This window comes from Pangasianodon hypophthalmus, chromosome 13 (genome assembly GCF_027358585.1).
Source record: "Pangasianodon hypophthalmus isolate fPanHyp1 chromosome 13, fPanHyp1.pri, whole genome shotgun sequence".
Classification (NCBI taxonomy): Eukaryota; Metazoa; Chordata; class Actinopteri; order Siluriformes; family Pangasiidae; genus Pangasianodon; species Pangasianodon hypophthalmus.
This window is the reverse complement of record NC_069722.1, coordinates 21,891,101-21,909,888: the sequence shown is the minus strand read 5'-3', so window position 1 is coordinate 21,909,888 and position 18,788 is coordinate 21,891,101. Positions and strand designations below refer to the sequence as shown.

The window sequence follows — 18,788 nt, the reverse complement described above, 5'->3', positions numbered from 1 at the left end:
TTCTCATACATAATCACACAATTCACAGCTTGACCTTTTATGAAGGATAAGGTAATGGCTACAGAAAGTTCTTGTTGGTGATGTGATAATAGTTATGTTTCTGTGAGAGAGAAATTAAATACGGTTTATACCAGAGTGCTGTTTAATGCTCCATTCTGATTTCCTTGTTATAGGAAAATAATCAGCTTAAGAGTGGTAAGAGTAACTCCGCTTCATGTCGAGCCACATCACATCACCCTGTCATTGATTATTTTCCAATAACAGCATGCTCCCATGTGTTTTATTCCTTACTTAATAGCCATTCTGTATCTTTTTGTTTTGGCAGATTAACGAACATCGACTGAATGTGTAAACCAAACTCCGAGTGTTCTGGACTCTTCACTGTGTGTATAATGTGCAGCAATGTTACAGATGTAGAATTATGGTTTAAAATCTAAACTACTAACTAATCAAACAAATAACCAAACAAAAAGTCAGACTTGAACTTGTGTTCATTTTGTTATAATGCACACTCTTTTTAGTTAAAATATTTCTAACAGTTTTCTGTACTGGGTGTTTTTGTACAGGGATGTTGTTGATCTGTCTCACTGTGAGCGACGAGCGCAGTAATACACAGCTGTGTCTTCAGTCTGCATCTTCTGCCCTGTTAATGTTACTGTGCTGCTGGACGTGTCTCTGGAAATCTGAAACCTGCTTTTCAGTTTCTCACTGTAGTCAGTGCCACCGCTACCACATATACGTCCGATCCACTCCAGAGTTTTTCCTGCAGTTTGTAGGATCCAGTTTGTACAGTAGCTGCTATCAGTTAATGAATATCCAGACACTTTACAGGTCAGAGTCATTGACTGACCAGGGGTTAATACTGTGGATCCGGTCTGGATCAGCTCAACACAGTGAACACCTGTTAAAGAAAAGTTCTTTTAATGTTGTAAAAGCAAAAAGCTATAAGTAACCAAAACTGGATTATATGTCAAATGGAAAAACACTTACAGTGTACGGCTGCCAGCAGCAGCAGCAGTAGGGATGTAGAGATCATGGTGTGTGTTGAAGCAGAAGAAGTAAAAGCTCTTGGTCTTCATTGCTTAAATATATAACAGGGAAGGACATTTGCATAGACACACTCCTTATCTTAGAGGAAACGTCTCTATGAGAAAACCTCGCCATCTCTCAAACATCTCTAATCTGTAATTTTGAATATATAATAATTTGTGAATATACAATAATATTCAATAATAAACAGGTCTATTGTACCTGTTTATTTTTAAATATATCCATCAGTCCTGTTTTATTTTATGTTTTAACAAATCAGACGTTTAAGACATTGTTAATGAGTGAGCTTAAGGACTGTGAGGTGTTTTCAGGTGAATAAGCAAACACACTAGAATATAACCACATTAAGTAATGAATAAAACACAGAAGGAGGCACTGTTACAGGAAAAAAAGCAACGACAGGATGCTGGGATGAAGCAGAGTTACAGTTAACACCCAGAATTTGATATAAAAAAATGCAGCTTGTTCGCTAGAAACCACAAAGAGCAAAGCTCTCCATCCTGAAGATTTTTTCCGTGCTGGAAAACGAAAAGTTACAGCTTCATGCAATGAATCATTTTCAACAGTCAATACAATTATATGTATTCAATAATCATGGACTTTGGTCCTCTGGGGGAATTTGACTAGAACAGTCTCAGTGTTCGATGTCTTACAAAAACACATTTTCAATGGATTTTAGTATTTAAAATATATTTAAAACATGAGGATGAGATTCATCTTATGGAGAATATGTGGCTTTTTAATGGAACAAATCTTTTCCATGACAGAAACCTGTTTACCAACTTCTGATATTCTTATATCAACAACAGAGTGAAATTTTACATATAGAGAAACTCAGAACAAGGATTAGATACTAAATTTAGGGAAGTAATTTATCTGTGCATGTGTATATTGGTATTATCTAACATGTTTTAAAAAGGCCAAAATTAGGGTTAAGGGGCAGTCAGCATTCATACTAGAGGTGTGTGTGTGCCTAAATTGTTTTAAAACCTTGTGCTTTACATTTTATTACAGTTGTGTTCTGTATCGTCAGACACACTGAATGAGCTGATGATTAAAGTCTCTTAAACCACAGTGCTGTTGAATTCTCAGTTCTGATTGGTCAGAAGGTGTGGATTCATTTTCTAGAACAGCAGCTCTGGCAGTAGTGCTGGCTGCAAGGTTTATAACTGTATGGCACTCCACAGAAACAGATTAATAAAAATGTGTGTAACTGTTGATATGGTGAGAGTTTCTATGAAGAGATGTTTGTTTAGCATTCATGGAAGGAGTCTCCAGTGTCAGGACTTTGTATCAGTCAGAGGTAAAGCTGTAACTAAGATTTCAGAAAGTCTGGAGAATGGAAGGCTTTGTGGTTTCTCAGTAACATAAGCTGCAACTTCATGAGAGAGAAAAAGAGAGAGGCTGGTGAGGGACCAACTGTTGATACTGCTATAACACAAGTCTTGAATTAATTTTAAAAATGTAGTTTTTCCCAAAACAGTGTGATAGAGGAATAAAACACTTTGGGACATGCTGTTATTGTTACAGGACAGTTCAGCGTGGAACCAGTTGCAGAGTGAAAAACCCCTGCTTGCTTAGAGATAAATGGGCAAGCAGAGTTTATATATAGATAAGATGAAGGTTTAGGGAAGGGTCTGGGTGTGTTTTGTGCACTTTTCAATTGTATCTTGTATCTTTGTCTTAGTTTCGTTCTCTTTTCTTGGCCATGCCTTAAACCTGTCTTGTCCCTTCTTTCCTCCATTTTCTTTCTGCTTTTCTTTTCAGTTTTTTTTCTAATCCTCTTTTATTCTCATCTTCTGCTTCTTTTTCCTTTTCCTCTAGCAAAGCCCTGACATACCATACCAGTCACCCCTCTACAAAGGTGTGACAAAGGGCTGTGTTCAAGGCTGGCCTTAAGTAACCTGCCTGGCAGCTGCAGGCAATCCAGGTTAATCAGCCTGGAGAATTCTGGGTAACTGAGTTCTCCCACATGGCCGCTCTAACTGTGTTACTAACAGATAAATGCTTTTTGTTTAGTATTTTAGAGAAAGCTGTCATGTGGAGTGTCTTTCTACTTTTAATATTTGGAAAAAGGTTTTCCTTATAAAATTGCTCTGAAGTGACTAGGATTAAAAAAAAAAGATATACTTCCATATTATAAAGGGGTTTGTGTACAGCTCTGCAACCTCATGTGTCTCTGTGCTTCTCTAGCGCTGTAATACACTGCAGTGTCTTCTGTCCTCACACTGTTCATGTGCAGATACTCCTGCATCTTACTGTTGTTTCTGAAGAAGGTGAAGCAGCCATTAATTCCAGCCCTTTTCCAGGCACATGTCTGACCCAAGCCATCCAAGAGCTACTAAAATCAAATCCAGAGGCTGTACAGGTCAGGGTGTGTGATTCACCAACTTTGATGGTCACTGTATCTGCTTCAATCAGTGTCTGACTGCATGAATCTGAAATGCAATAACATTCAGAGACAGGTCTTATACTTTTATAAATATAAATATATATATACTTATATAAATTAATAAATAATAAAAGAATAAATTTAATAAAGAGTGAAACCAAAAATGAATGCTCAGTGATGCAGCAACATCAGCTCAAAACTCTCCTCAGATGCATCTCAAGGAATAAAAATAGCACCTTCTCTAAATGAATTCATTTCCTGAATATATCAGCATATGTGGTTTAAACATGGCGCTTAATCTGCATTAGAAATAGAGATATAAAAACATTACAGAAATAGCCATTAAAGGGCAAATGTTTATTGCAAGACTCGAGCTGTGTTTTACAGTTAAGCCTTTAGGAGCTATTTTGCCCCATTACCATATCTGCTTCTATAGCACAGAACTATACACAAAGACATTAATGTTTTTTGATTAATTAATATGGTTACAGAAATAATGTAGACCACACATCATCTCTGACTCATTCTGATTGGATAAAGAATAAATGTAGAATGAAGATAAAAAGGAATAGCATTGCATTTATTTAATTATATTTTGTCTCACAAGACTCTGCAAAAGTAATGATATAAGCAACAACAAGCAATTATCTTCCTGGAGTTTAATCTGAGAGTCATGGTGCTGGATGCAGTCATAGCAGCCTGTGAAAAGAGACGGGGCCTAAAAGTGCAGATAGCAACAGACTGAGATGGTTGAGTTTGCACAGACTGCCCTCTAGAGGCACAAAGGTCCAGTTTTCAAAATACTCAGATCTAAAAGAAGTGATTTTAAAGCAACTTGTTAAAAAAAAAAACTCAAATAGAGCTAAAGTACTAAGTAAAAAAAGTAAGAATTATAATGTGGAGCATTTTGTATGACCAGGATCAAACCGAGGGCCCTGAAGCTGTGAGGTGGCAACATTACCCTCTGTACCATATATATATATATTCAGAACTGACTCTGACCTAAGTAATCTTATACCAGCATAAATGTCCAGACAATGTTCACAATAAGCCACATGCAGTAAAAGTCAAAACATTTTGGATCTTTGAGCTCCATGAATACACTGCTTATGAAAATGTGAGCTTGTCATGTGACTATAGCAAGCATGTGTTTTTGTACTGATGTCTAAGGAGAAGTATCACTGTGGGTCACGGGCGCAGTAATACACAGCTGTGTCTTCTGTCCTCACGCTGTTCATGTGCAGATACACCTGCATCTTACTGTCGTCTCTGGAGATGGTGAAGCGGCCTTTAACTGCACTGGAGTAATATATGCTACTACTGCTATAGTTAGTTGCAACAAATTCCAGTCCTTTTCCAGGAGCCTGTCTGATCCAAGCCATCCAGTAGCCACTAACGTCCAATCCAGATGCTGTGCAGGTCAGTTTATGAGACTGATCAGGTTTGATGATGACTGAATCAGACTCGATCAGTGTCTGACTGCAGGAATCTGAAATACAAGAACGCACAAAGATAGGTGTTAAAGTTAAAAAATAAAAAAGAAAGAATGAAAATTTTTTTTTAATATGAAATAAATAATAATACTAACATTGAATGAACATTGTTAGAGCAAAGTAACTCAAAACTCTGCCTAGCCCCATCTCAAAGAATTAAAATGATTACTGTTGCTGTAAATGAACACAAACTGCTGGTATGTTGTTGAGCTGAATGTATATCAGCATAAATGGTTCAAACACAGGATTTGGTTTGCATGGCACGCCCACTAGAGACATAAAACGATTCCCAGAGGAATAGCCATGAAGAGAAAAAGCTCACTGTAAGACTCCAGCTGTGTTTCATGCTGTCAAGTCCATAACTGCTCTTTACTCATTAGATATCATGTTCTTTTAGTGCATCACTGTATAAGAACCTGAAGGTTTCTGATTAACAATCACTGAACAACACAGACGTTTCAGAAACTGTATCGAATAGAAACTGAATGTAGTTCCAGAAATAATGCAGGTCACAAATCATCACTGACTCATTCAGTCAGAAGCTCATGCCAACCACTTTTCTGTTCTTAAAACTTTGTGAATGATGGTACAATTTAAAGCATTTAAAGTTATTTATTATTCCCTTTGCAGAGCAGTGTAATGCAATAATACTATAATAATATTAGCAAAAATAGCGATTATCTTTCAGTTGTTTAATGTGAGTGAGATGATGGTGAATCATTGCAGTCTGTGAGGAGAGAGAAGCTGAATGTGTATTAATGAGCAGTTAGAGATGGTTTAGTTTACACAGACTGCCCTCTCAAGTCAAGTCAAGTGGAGTTTATTGTCATTTCAGCCATATACAAGTACATAGTGAAACGAAACAACGTTTCTCCAGGACCAAGGTGCTACATAAGACAACACAGAACAACATAGAGCTACGGGGACTACATAAATTAAACATAAAGTGCACAAGTGACAAGACAGAACAAGACAGTACAATAACTACAACGCCAACCAGTACGCAGTTCTGTTTGAAAGTGGCCAAGTGACAATAGTGCAAATAATACAGAGTTTGATGTATAATACAGAGTTTGATGTATTTATGATGTATACAAGTGACAATAGTGCAAATAATACAGAGTTTGATATAAATAACTGACGTAATGTAAACATAATGGTATAGTATTATGTGTAAACATAATAGTAGCAGCAGCAGCATAAAACATGTGCAAAACATGTGTAAAACATGTGCATGGAGGATGTTCAGTTGCGTGTATGTGTGTATATGTATGTGTGTGTGTGTGTTCCTTCCTTCAGTCCAGTTCTAGGTATTGAGGAGTCTGATGGCATGAGGGAAGAAACTATTGCACAGTCTGGTTGTGAGGGCCCGAATGCTCCGGTACCGTTTACCAGACGGCAGGAGGGTGAAGAGTGTGTGAGAGGGGTGTGTGGGGTCATCCACAATGCTGGTGGCTTTGCGGATCCGGCGAGAGGTGTAAATGTCCGAGATGGAGGGAAGAGAGACCCCGATGATCTTCTCAGCTGTCCTCACTATCCGCTGCAGGATCTTGCGATCCGAAACGGTGCAATTCCCAAACCAGGCAGTGATGCAGCTGCACAGGATGCTCTCGATAGTCCCTCTGTAGAACATGGTGAGGATGGAGGGTGGGAGATGCGCTTTCCTCAGCCTTCGCAGAAAGTACAGGCGCTGCTGGGCTTTCTTCGTTATGGAACTGGTGTTGAGCGACCAGGTGAGGTTCTCCACCAGGTGAACACCAAGAAACTTGGTGCTCTTGACGATCTCCACGGAGGAGCCGCCGATGTTCAGAGGAGAGTGGTCATTCTGTGCTCTTCTGAAGTCAACAACCATCTCTTTAGTTTTATCCACATTCAGGGACAGGTTGTTGGCTCTGCACCAGTCCGTTAGCCGCTGCACCTCATCTCTGTATGCTGACTCATTGTTCTTGCTGATGAGACCCACCACGGTCGTGTCATTGGCGAACATGATGATGTGATTTGAGCTGTGCATTGCTACACAGTCGTGAGTCAGCAGAGTGAACAGCAATGGACTGAGCACAGAGCCCTGTGGGGCTCCAGTGCTCAGTGTGGCACTGAGGTGTTGGAGATGCTGTTCCCGATCTGGACTGACTGAAAACCATAAAACTACAGTAACTAGGTTCTATATTCATAACAAACTGCTGTTGCATATTTCTGATAAAATACATGAACACTTGGACCTTTATCACAAATACCACAGAAGCAGAGGAGCTCAGTGACAGATTCAGTAAGGAATAAACCACTTGGGGGCATGCTGTTATAGGAAAATAATCAAGGGCAGTGTGGTGGGATGCAGCCTCACTTGAATTGATAATATTGTCCCCCGTTAAAGTTATTTATTAGTCATTAGGAGAACTTTTTTTTTTCATGACAGTTATTGTGAGTACCATATGAATTAAATTATATAAAGTCAAAAACTGCTTTCAAACGTGTGAAGCAAGTGGGATATTAACTGGATATTCAGATGCATTTCATTTAAAACAGCTAAAAAGATAAATAATATATTCTTATTAAATATGAACTGAGTAAACTTTTGTATTAGTTTTTGTTAAATGATTAAATGATCTAAATGTTTGGGTTGAAGTGTCTGTAATGTGGGGATTAGTTAATCAGTTAAATGTGCTTATTATTTAAATACAGAACTGAATTGTGATGAAGATGATGTTTTTGCGCAGCGCTGCAGCTTGTTGTGTCAGTGTGCAACACGAGCGCAGTAATACACAGCTGTGTCTTCAGTCTGCATGTTCTGTCCCCGTAAGGTCACGGTGTTACTGGAAGTGTCTCGAGAGATGCCAAACTTGTTTTTAAGTGAATCTTTTTTTTCAATACCCTCATTATAAAAAATGGAGATGATCCACTCCAGAGCTTTTCCTGCAGGTTGTCGAATCCAAGCTGTTCCATGGTGGCTGCTGCTATCAGTGATAGAAGCTCCAGACACTCTACAGGTGATGGTTAAAGTCTCTCCTGGCTTTATAAGCACTGAGTCTGGCTGGATGAGCTCAGTAGCACAGAACACATCTGTGAAAAGAGAAAAAGAAAAGGTTGACATGTTGAACTGAAAGGATCAGATGAACTAATAAAGCTTGCAGTGGAGCTGAAGCAAACATGTTTGTGTTGAAGGAGGACTAATGAGAAGCGCTTCCTCTCTAGATAAGCACGGTGCTAACATTACAAGAGGAGATGGAGATTTGCATAAATATTACAGAGAAGCTGTGTTGAGTGCAGCTCTGCAGCTGTTAATCACAGTCTCTTCCCATTTTGTCTCTATTTAACGCCATTATTACTAATAATATGAATGTTCTGTGTTAAATTATTTGGTTTTTTTTTATATTTACAAAAATGCATAAATAAATAATGTAATTATTTCTTCTTCTTATGGTTATATTTAAAATTAAACTGCATCTTTGCCATAATAATATTATAATAAAAATAATAAAAATAATATAAATTAGAAAAACATTCCTTCATGTCATTATCAGCTCTGTATCGGCTGCACTCTACAGAATTACATCATGTATACAAATTTCCTCGTTTATGTAATCTTTATGGTGTAAATGTAAAATCTTTAGTACGAGCTCGTAGTTGCAGCTCATACAGATGAACAGCGTTGCACCGAATCTAGCAGCGTCCCACCAAAAAGCCTGCTGCAACACCTTCCAGCGCCCATATCACTACTAAAATAAAAAAATAATTACATTTTTCAAAAAAGGAGTTACCACTTTGCCCAAACATTAAAACATAACATACCTGGGACTGACAACGCACCCCGCCCAACGCGCTCGGCGGCGTGCAAATTAAACCCTCGCAGAGATCAGCCTTCACTCAATGCATCCGTAGTTCTCCTCAGCCACGCTATTAAATGAAACAATTCTCAATTAACCCCACATAACAAACACAGACCACATTGTAGCCACCACCAGCAGCTACCCCCCCCAATTAGTCATCGTAGTCCCGACGATGAACAAACCCCCTGAAATACTAGGCCCAAGGCCTGAACCAGGCCTCCACCGCATTTGACCCTACGGGGGACATAACAGACGTTCGATTAACTTCACTTCCTACAGCTCACGGTAGGTGGTATATGTTGGAGTGCTGACCTGCCCCAGCACGTCCAGTTCGTCTTAAACCCCTCTCAATTGCACCACCTCCTCTTGCCTCAGCACTAGGCCTACTAACCGCTTCCTGTACCCCAGAAGCAGGACTCACCCTTGCCCCTGAAGGAACACTCCTGTCCTCAATACCTCCTGGAACAACTAGTGGGGCCTCTACCACCACATAAGCTAAATCCCCATCCTCGAACTCATCCTCCGTCACCAGGGATGCCGATGTCTCGGCCAAACCCTCACGGGACTCAGCCTGTCCCGGATTTCCTTGAGTACGGGGTTTTAAAGAAGTACGGTGAACATGACGGGCCTTACCTAAATTGTGAACTGGGGCCACCGTATACACTGCCCCACCCTCTCGGGGAGCCCGAATCACCTGGTACACCGTCGAGCTCCATAGGTCCTGGATCTTATGACGACCCAAGACTCCATGGTCTCGAAGATAAACCAACTGGCCCTCACTCAGAGGCTGCTCCCTTATCCGTTGGTCATGCTTGGCCTTCCGATATTGTGCTGCCGCCTGCAGCTGCTCACGGGCACTCTCAAAGGCCACTTGGAGTCGAGCCTGATGTTCTTCCACCCAACAGTGAACTCCACCGGCTCCTGCACCTGACCCAATAGAAAATCAACAGGCAGTCTAGGCTCCTGCCCGAACATTAGAAAATAAGGAGTTTCACCCGTGGCTTGGTGGGGAGTGGTGTTGTAACAAAACAGCACCTGAGCCAAACAAGATGCCCAGTCCCTCTTCTTCCCAGTGGGCAAAGTCCGCAGCAAATTGTGCAGCGTCCGGTTAAACTGCCTCGGCCACCAGTCGATGTAACGGAGCCGCTACCTGGGCAAACCCTTCAATGAAATGCCTGTAATAACTAGCGAACCCCAGAAAGGTTCGGAGCTCTGATACAGTGGTAGGACAGGGCCACTGGTCTACAGCCTCGACCTTACCTGGATCCGTAGCTACCCCCTGAGACGATATTACGTGTCCCAAGTACCGCACCTCTTCCCTAAAAAAGGCACACTTCTCCAACTTAATCTTGAGGCCAGCGGCTCGTAAGCGATCCAGCACCATCCTCGGCCTCTGTAGATGGCTTTGCACAGATGAGGAAAACACAATCATGTCATCAAGATATAACAAGATGGACTGATGTCGCTGGTCGCCAAAGAGCCACTCCATCAAGTGCTGAAAGGTACTTGGTGCATTACACAGGCCAAAAGGCATACGTTTCCATTCGAACAGCCCAAAAGGTGTACAAAAAGCCATCTTATGACGATCAGATTCAGCAACAGGAACTTGATTATACTCGCTGGCCAGATCTAAAGTAGTAAACCAGCGGGCTCCTGTTAAAGAATCTAATGTCTCCTCAATTCAGGGCAACGGGAACGCATCTTTCTGAGTCTTAGAGTTAAGCTGACGATAGTCTACACACAAGCGCAGGCTACCGTCCATCTTCTTAACTAATACCACTGGGGAAGCATAAGGACTGCAGCTCTCCCGGATCACTTGAGCATCTAAGAGCTGGCTAATATGAATCTTAACCAACTCATATTCGGATGGCGGAATCCGCCTATATCGTTGTCGGACAGGAGCGTCATCCATCAAGGGAATCTCATGCGACAAGAGGTTAGTACACCCCAAGTCTCCCTCACCTGTAGAAAACACACTCTGAAATTCTCTAAGGAGAGCTCTTACCTGTTCCTGCTCCTCGTCCGACAAACCAAACAGCTCTACAGTTTCAACGGACTCCATCCCTAACGCAACGGTACTAGCACAGGTTACTACCTGAGCGTGCACCACCAAAACCTCAGTCAATCCAACAGGTAAATCTACCATGTACACTTCCCGTAATTTCCCGAGAATCGTGGTAGGGTATAAAATAGCGTCAAACACACCAACGTTAATAACGGGTACCAAAACCGTACCGCCACTCACACACACTAAAGATGGAGTGGCTAGTAAACCGGCAGGCAACCCAGTCTCCAGGGGCTCAAATAGCACAATCCTACCGCTAAACTCAGATGAGCATGTTGCGTTTACAAATTTCAAAGTGCCCCCCGGAACATGACACACTCGACGCCCACGGACTTTTACATTACCACCGCATGAGAGAACACCATCTACCCTATGACACGCTTGAAAGGCCTGAGACAGTTTCACATCATCATCCAGAGTCACGAGTGGTAATTCAAATAAAGTGGATCCGTACTGCCCAAAAAGCTCCTGGTAGCAGCGACTAAGCACATTCATTCCCAAAATACTGGGAGTGCTTAGGCTGCCACCAGGAGGATCACGAACCACCAATATTCCACATTTGGACACCACTTGACCACACAGTTCAATGTCTAATTCTAAGTACCCAATATAAGCGATTTCTAATCCACTGGCTGCTCTGAGCTGCAACCAATGGCATGACTGCAAACGATCCTGGCCCCACGACTCAAATTGTGACCTAAAACAGCTCTCTGTAATGGTCGATACCATGGACCCGGTATCTATCAAGCAAGGTACAGAGACACCCCCAGTGGTAACTACAAGATGTGGGCATGAGGAGACTAAATGAGATGCCGATTCACCATTAAAACAAACCAGAGAGCTAGACATACCCCCATCCGAACTGTGGCTCCGCAGCCCGGTGGGATCTAGTTTCCCGACTGGTTAGAGCCAGAAACAGGCCAAGTCACTGGTTAAAGAATTGACACGAGGACGGACTACAGGGCCGGAAGAACGATTTTCCCAATTACACTCCCGAGCAAAATGGCTGGGCTGCTGACACCGGCGGCAGATCACTGAAGTGGGACGAGATGGACGACCGCGAAATTGGGGACTTTGGCTACGGGCAAAAATTTGAGTAAGCTGATCAATCTGCTTTTGCTGTTGAATCAGCATTTCCCGTAATTCACCTAATTCTGATGAATGATTCCCCTGCTCAGAACTTAGTCTAGTGTCACTTTGAACCCCGCATTGAACGCTGCGTACCAGGGGAACAGATTGACTGCGCCACCGGACACTGCCTGGCATCCCCTCTCGTTCCCAACGAAAAGCTTCCCCTCGCACTTCCAACAATGTTGCAGCAGGCTGGCGCCGTACCAATTGCTTCAATTCCCGACGTAACGCATTATCCAACACACATTCAACAAATTGATCCCTCACTATAACATCAGTGTTTAAAATAACATGCGGTGACCATTATTTAAGTCGATCAAATAGGCCCAACAGCACCAGGGAGAACTCTTGCAATGTTTACCCCTCCAACTGGCACCGTGAATAGAAAGCCTCTTGAAGTGTTACATAAGAATCTACACAACCATATAACTCACGCAGCGCCGAAATAATTCTTTCTGGATCATCTTTATCGAGACTTGGTTGATATTTAATTTCATCCCGAGCCTCTCCTTCAAGATTATCAAACAAAAAGAAAGCTTGTTCGGCGACCGTCATAGTCCGCATGCGCATACACGCTTGAGCTTCTTCGACCCACTATGCCTATACTGGACCTACCATTAAATTTTGGACAACGACGCTCTCGTGGAATAAATACAAAACGTTCGATGGTACCGACAGAACGAGGCGTTGCCGGCCGTGATGCACAACTAGAGGCTGCGCCAGGATCAAGCAGCTCTACCGGTGGCCTTTCCTGTCGCAGTCTCTCATTATCGGCCTTCAATTGGGCCACGAGATCTCTCATTTCCTGTAATTCAGTCTCCATAGCTAAAAACTAAAAGGGGTACTTACCAGACGAATCTCCACGATATTGCCGCCACACACACTCACCCACCAACAAAAACACAAACAAGAAAACAAAAAAAAAAAAAACAAGTCTGAATCTGTAAAACAGCCACACTATCCTGCCGACTACACCACAAAATGTGGCCCTCCTATCTCAAGGATTAGAACTATTGCCAGTTTTGGCACTAAATTTTAGACTATGCCACCCCACAATTTTGGCTAGGGACCCACAAGTACATCAAGTACCCAATACACAGATTTGTTGTGGCTGAGACAGGTATCAAACAATGATGGAAGGGTTCACACAATTTATTCAGAACAGCATACAATAAACTGCAGCACTGATCTCTTTAATATACAAACATTAAACCTCACTCATAACATTATACACATGCACACTTTACCACTTCAGAACTGGGGAAATCGTCTTGCCTATCCAATAAACACCACTCGGCGGCGTGCAAATTAAATCCTTGCAGAGATCAGCCTTCACTCAATGCATCCGTAGTTCTCCTCAGCCATGCTATTAAATGAAACAAGTCTCAATTAACCCCACATAACAAACACAGACCACATTGTAGCCACCACCAGCAGCTCCTACCTCCAGAATGTGCACCCGGTGCACCAAAATTGACGTGACTTCCAGGACCCAACTGGACGCACTTAATTAGGCGTCAGTCCTATCTCCTTTTATAGCCACGAAGCGTACCCTATATCCGCCCCTCATACAAAAAATGGCAGATCACATCGCCACACATGGATAAAATGTATGATGTGTCATTCATTAATCAATAAAGCATTGTAATTGTCAGCACACTGCTGAGGTACAAGAGGAATAAATAATAAATAGAAAAAAATCAACTTTAAGTTGGTAAAATCACACCATAAAACATAAAATCCAGCAGTAGACTTTTTACTGTGTGTGTAGAATGTGTAGCAACATTGGAGATTGTGGTTTTGTTGGCAAACTATTTAAAATCTATACTACAAATTATTCAAACAAATAACTGAATTTAAACTACTGGGTGTCATTTGGGTCAGGGTTTTTTTTTCATTTAGACTTGGATGGGAAACTTACTTATGATCATTCTGTTATAATGTACACATTTTTTCATTCAGAAGTTCAAATAGGACTTTGTACAAGGTGTTTTGTACAGGGATGTTGTTGATGTGTCTTACTGTGTGGGTAGCGAGTGCAGGAATACACAGCTATTACATGTTTTCAGGTGAACTTATATTAAGAAATCACACTAGAATATCACCACATTAGGTAAGGAATAAAACACAACAGAGTGTGCAGTTACAGAAAAATAATCAGTGATGGGGTGGTGAGATGAAGCAGAGTTACTGCTGTCAGGCCCAAGGTGAATATTTTAACAATATAAAAGCATGTGTGTTTTATTCCTCTTATTCCACATCAATTTGCCAATGATTAATATTTTTAAATTTAATGAATTCAATTAATTTATTTATTAATTAACAACAACACATATGTTGTATATTTTTATCCATTAAATATGTGCATTTAATATTGAGGAACATCTGTGAAAAGTTAGTTTCTTTTATCTCTTACATTATAGCAGCTATCCTCTATCAGTCTGTCCCTCATGTGACTATTTTTTTCTCTCTTGAAGTATTGATGGTGTGTGGATTCAATAATCACTGATTGGAAGTCTTCAACAGCCAGCAATGGTTTTGTAAATGTTAGTAATTTTGTTCTTCTTTTTGGTCTTCTGTGGGAAAAATATTTCTGACATCATAAAACAGATCTCTGGATTATTTACTACATCCTCTGATTGTTTTTAAGCATGTTAGTAATAATATACACTACGCATGAAACAGTGTCACTGAACATACTGAGACTGTACACCGTTTCATTGCCCTTAAGAGTTTTCTGTACTGGGTGTTTTTGTACAGGGATGTTGTTGATCTGTCTCACTGTGTAAATAACGAGCGCAGTAATACACAGCTGTGTCTTCAGTCTGCATCTTCTGCCCTGTTAATGTTACTGTGCTTCTGGACGTGTCTCTGGAAACCTGAAACCTGCTTTTCAGTTTCTCACTGTAGTAAGTGTCACCGCCACCACATATCTCTCCGACCCTCTCCAGAGCTTTTCCTGCAGGTTGTCGTATCCAGTTTATACAGTAGCTGCTATCAGTTAATGAATATCCAGATACTTTACAGGTCAGAGTCATTGACTGACCAGGGGTTAATACTGTGGATCCGGTCTGGATCAGCTCAACACAGTGAACACCTGTTAAAGAAAAGTTATTTTAATGTTGTAAAAGCAAAAAGCTATAAGTAACCAAAACTGGATTATATGTCAAATGGAAAAACACTTACAGTGTACGGCTGCCAGCAGCAGCAGCAGTAGGGATGTAGAGATCATGGTGTGTGTTGAAGCAGAAGAAGTAAAAGCTCTTGGTCTTCATTGCTTAAATATATAAGAGGGAAGGACATTTGCATAGACACACTCCTTATCTTGGATTGAATTTGAGAGATTCTTCTTTCAGTCCTGTTAGATTCTTTGTTTTAACAAATAAGAAGCTTAAGACAGTTGTTAATGATTGAGTTTATGGAGTGTCACTAGGATATAACCACATTAAGGAATAAAGGAATTAAGAAAGAAATAAAACACTTGGGGGCTGTTATAGGAAAATAATCAAGGGCAGGGTGGTGGGATTCAGCCTCACTTGAAGCGGTGTTAATGTTACACCCTTAAAGTTAATTATTTTCCTACAGTAGCATGTGCTGAAGTGTTTTATTCCTCTAATACCTCTCTATTATGTGTAGTGTATTTAGTCAACATCAGGAATTAATCATTCAGAGAATACTTTTCTTCATTATTGAGTAAACATACACTGCTGTGTCTTCAGTTTGCATGTTCTGTCCCCATAAGGTCACAGTGTTACTGGAAGTGTCACAAGAACAGCATGTAGCTAAAGCTTTTTATTGGTGGCATTAAAACTGGGCTCAACATTTAACATTATAATCAAACTGTGCAATAGAAAATGCCCCAGTCAAATCATTTTCATTCTGGTATAGACTGCCCTCTACAGGCTTTAACTGATACAGAGAGGAATTGCTGATTTCATGTTGATGAGATTCTAGGTTAGATGTTCACATCCACCTTCTCAGTCACTACTGAAGACGTGTTACGGAGATCAAGTTTAGGGGGCGTGTCACTCTGTGGAATCACCTGACACCACTGTCACTCATAGGCTGCATGAATCTACAGTCAGGGCTGAACCAGATGTAACTGATAAAGTCACAAATCCCAGGTGCTGTGGTCAGAAGGTGTTAGTTACATTTCTATAACAGCGGCTCTGACAGTTGTTCCAGCTGCAAGGTTTACAGAGAGGCGCTCGTTCTAATCTGTTATCGTTTCTATACAATTTAGACAGAGACTTATATAATGGATACTCCAAATGAATGAATGAAAAAAACATGTAGCATTGTTGATATGGTGAAGATTTGTGTGAGGAGTAGGGATGTAGTTACATGAATACATTATTTGGAATGAACAGATAATATGTTCTGAACAGATACTAATACAAATAGGAGGTTTGTTTTCAGGAATCTTGCAGGAAATCTGGTTGAGACTAGAGGTGTGTATTGGGACTGGGATGCCTATTAGTTTGTTGGTTGAGGAACTGTCAGAGCCACAATTCACACACCATGCTGAGAGTACTGGAGTTTCTACCTGTGGGCTTTTTTCTAGTGTTTCCAGTGTTTCAGGAGCATAGTAAAAGGGTTGATAAATCCAGATACACATACTGATATTTGGAGCAGGAAACAGATACAGATAGTGTTATCCTGTTTATGAATTACAGTTGAAGCAGCTTCAGTTAGTTCAGTTAAAGTGTGTGTGTGGTTTTAGTACAGCTGCTTCCTCAGCTTCAGTCACTGTGGCGTCTCGGGTGCAGTAATAAACCGCAGTGTCCTCTGTCCTCAGACTCTTGGCCTCTAAGAACTGTGTGCTTGTTGGAACGTCTTCAGAGAGGAGAAATTGGCCTTTCATGGAGTTCGCATATGTGGGTTCATCTGTTGTACCAGAGTCCACATATCCAATCCATTCCAGAGCTTTCCCTGGTTTCTGTCATATCCACTGCATGTAGTACTCAGTCATATCAAAGCCATTTATCTTACAAGACATCTTCACAGGTTCTCCAGGTCTCTTTACCACAGCAGGAGACTGGTCCAGTCTGATCTCATCACTGCTGACACCTAGCAGATAAAACAGAACAGTCAAAGATAATCATCAACAATGCGAAGATATTCTCAGTGAAGACATGTAAAGAAGTCTCAGGTACCTTGTGTTAACATTATAACAAAGATGTAGTACTGAGCCACCCTCAGCCCCATAATCAAGCTCTGTGATTCAGTTGTGTGACATGAGCTTTGGGTGAACAAGAGACTGATTTTTATAGCAGTATGAATTTGCATAAACACCCTTCAACTAATAGATTTCATAGTTTCATGAATCCTTCTTCAAAACAAGTGAGCTGCTGCCCCCTAAAGGTGATTTTAATTCCAGGAGTTTGTAGTAGTGACTCTGCACAAAACACGTACATTTCATTTTATCTCTCATCAGATTCTGTGCTGCTGAACAGACTCAATGTTCCTAAACTCAGGAAATTAACCATCGACCTGTAGTGTTCCTGCAGCTTCTACCACAAATAGCAGCAGCCACCTTACAACAACTTCAATTCACAGTCATTTTTAAATTTAGTGTTTTTGTTGGACATGTGAGACAGCAATATTCAAGTATTAGGCATACACACACATGACCCTCTTTCTTTACAATAGTCAGATTATTCAGTCAATATACAGAAGTTAAATAGTGGTAATCACGTGAAAATGTCTGCGAAGCTCCTGCACTACAGTCAGAATGAACTCTTGAAATGCTAGAACTTTACTTGTGGATGACATACATTCAAAAGGGAAATATAGTTCAGGAAAGGAAAGTCTTTAGTTTTCAGAAGTATCTGTACTACACAATGCCAACATTTTCCCAGGCCAAAACACATTTATTCAAATGTAATAAATAAACCGCTGTAACTTAAATGTAGTTGAATGACTTTGTTCAGTAGCATGTTATGTAGCTATCACTTGTGCAGGACTGGTACTGTATGTGCTTGGATATTGTTTCATGTTTATTTTTATATGTTTTGTTCTTGTTTTAGCAAATAAGAAGCTTAACACACATTTTCAGGTGAATTTATATGAAAAAAACACACTAGAATATAACCATATTAAGTAAGGAGTAAAACACTTGGGGGTGTGTTGTTACAGGAAAATAATCAAGGACCAGGTGGTGTGATGTAGTGAAGAGTCAGGAGTTGTAGAGGTGGCGGATGCAATTGCAAATAATTTATTGTATAAAGTACAAACAAAGCAAATGAAATTGTGAGAAAAAGAACCATTGTCATGAGCTATGGATACGATAGAGAGGCGCACGCGCACACGCGCACACACACACACGCACACACGCACACACCCCAACAATCAACAACTAACAAAAAGCTTGACTGCTGAACAACTAGAACTCAAATAGTGATGCTAACAAGCCATAATGCTACACAGGTGAAAGTGATTAGTGAGGTAGGTGAGGTGCTGGGGCTGATGGGTAATGTAGTTCTGCACACTTTGGCACTACCATGACATGGAGTTACTGTCACCAGCCTGAAGATAATTCTAGGTAAAGAAGGGTATGATGTGTATTTTTCTATTCTTTTTGTTCATTCTAATATTTCCTTCATTTTGCTTTTTATAATGTTATATATCAGCAATAAATCTAGGTAAGGAGAAACACAAAAAATCATAAATCATGCAAATAATGAAATTATCTTAAAAAAAAAAAAAAAAACATTCAAAATCCAGATGTGTGTCTGATAATGAGTGATACTGAATGAGTCTCATGAGAATGCAGTTTGTGGAGTCACTTTTTTTGGCACTTTATTTGTTGAGCTCTGCTGCCTCCTTCAGCT

At 40.7% G+C, this 18,788-nt stretch overlaps 2 gene segments (V, D, J or C); both read right to left on the bottom strand.

Moving 5' to 3' along the window:
• Window positions 1-584: 584 nt before the first annotated feature.
• On the bottom strand, window positions 585-1,079 carry LOC128319765 (Ig heavy chain V region PJ14-like). The segment is given in 2 exon segments: window positions 585-901; window positions 998-1,079. Coding segments are annotated over 2 exon segments (399 nt in total).
• A 2,374-nt stretch (window positions 1,080-3,453) lies between these two features.
• The window catches only part of LOC117598899 (Ig heavy chain V region 914-like), a 37,414-nt gene continuing 22,079 nt past the window's right edge, over window positions 3,454-18,788 (bottom strand). Inside the window, 1 exon segment of the V gene segment in view lies at window positions 3,454-4,931. Coding sequence covers window positions 4,621-4,931 — 311 coding nt within the window.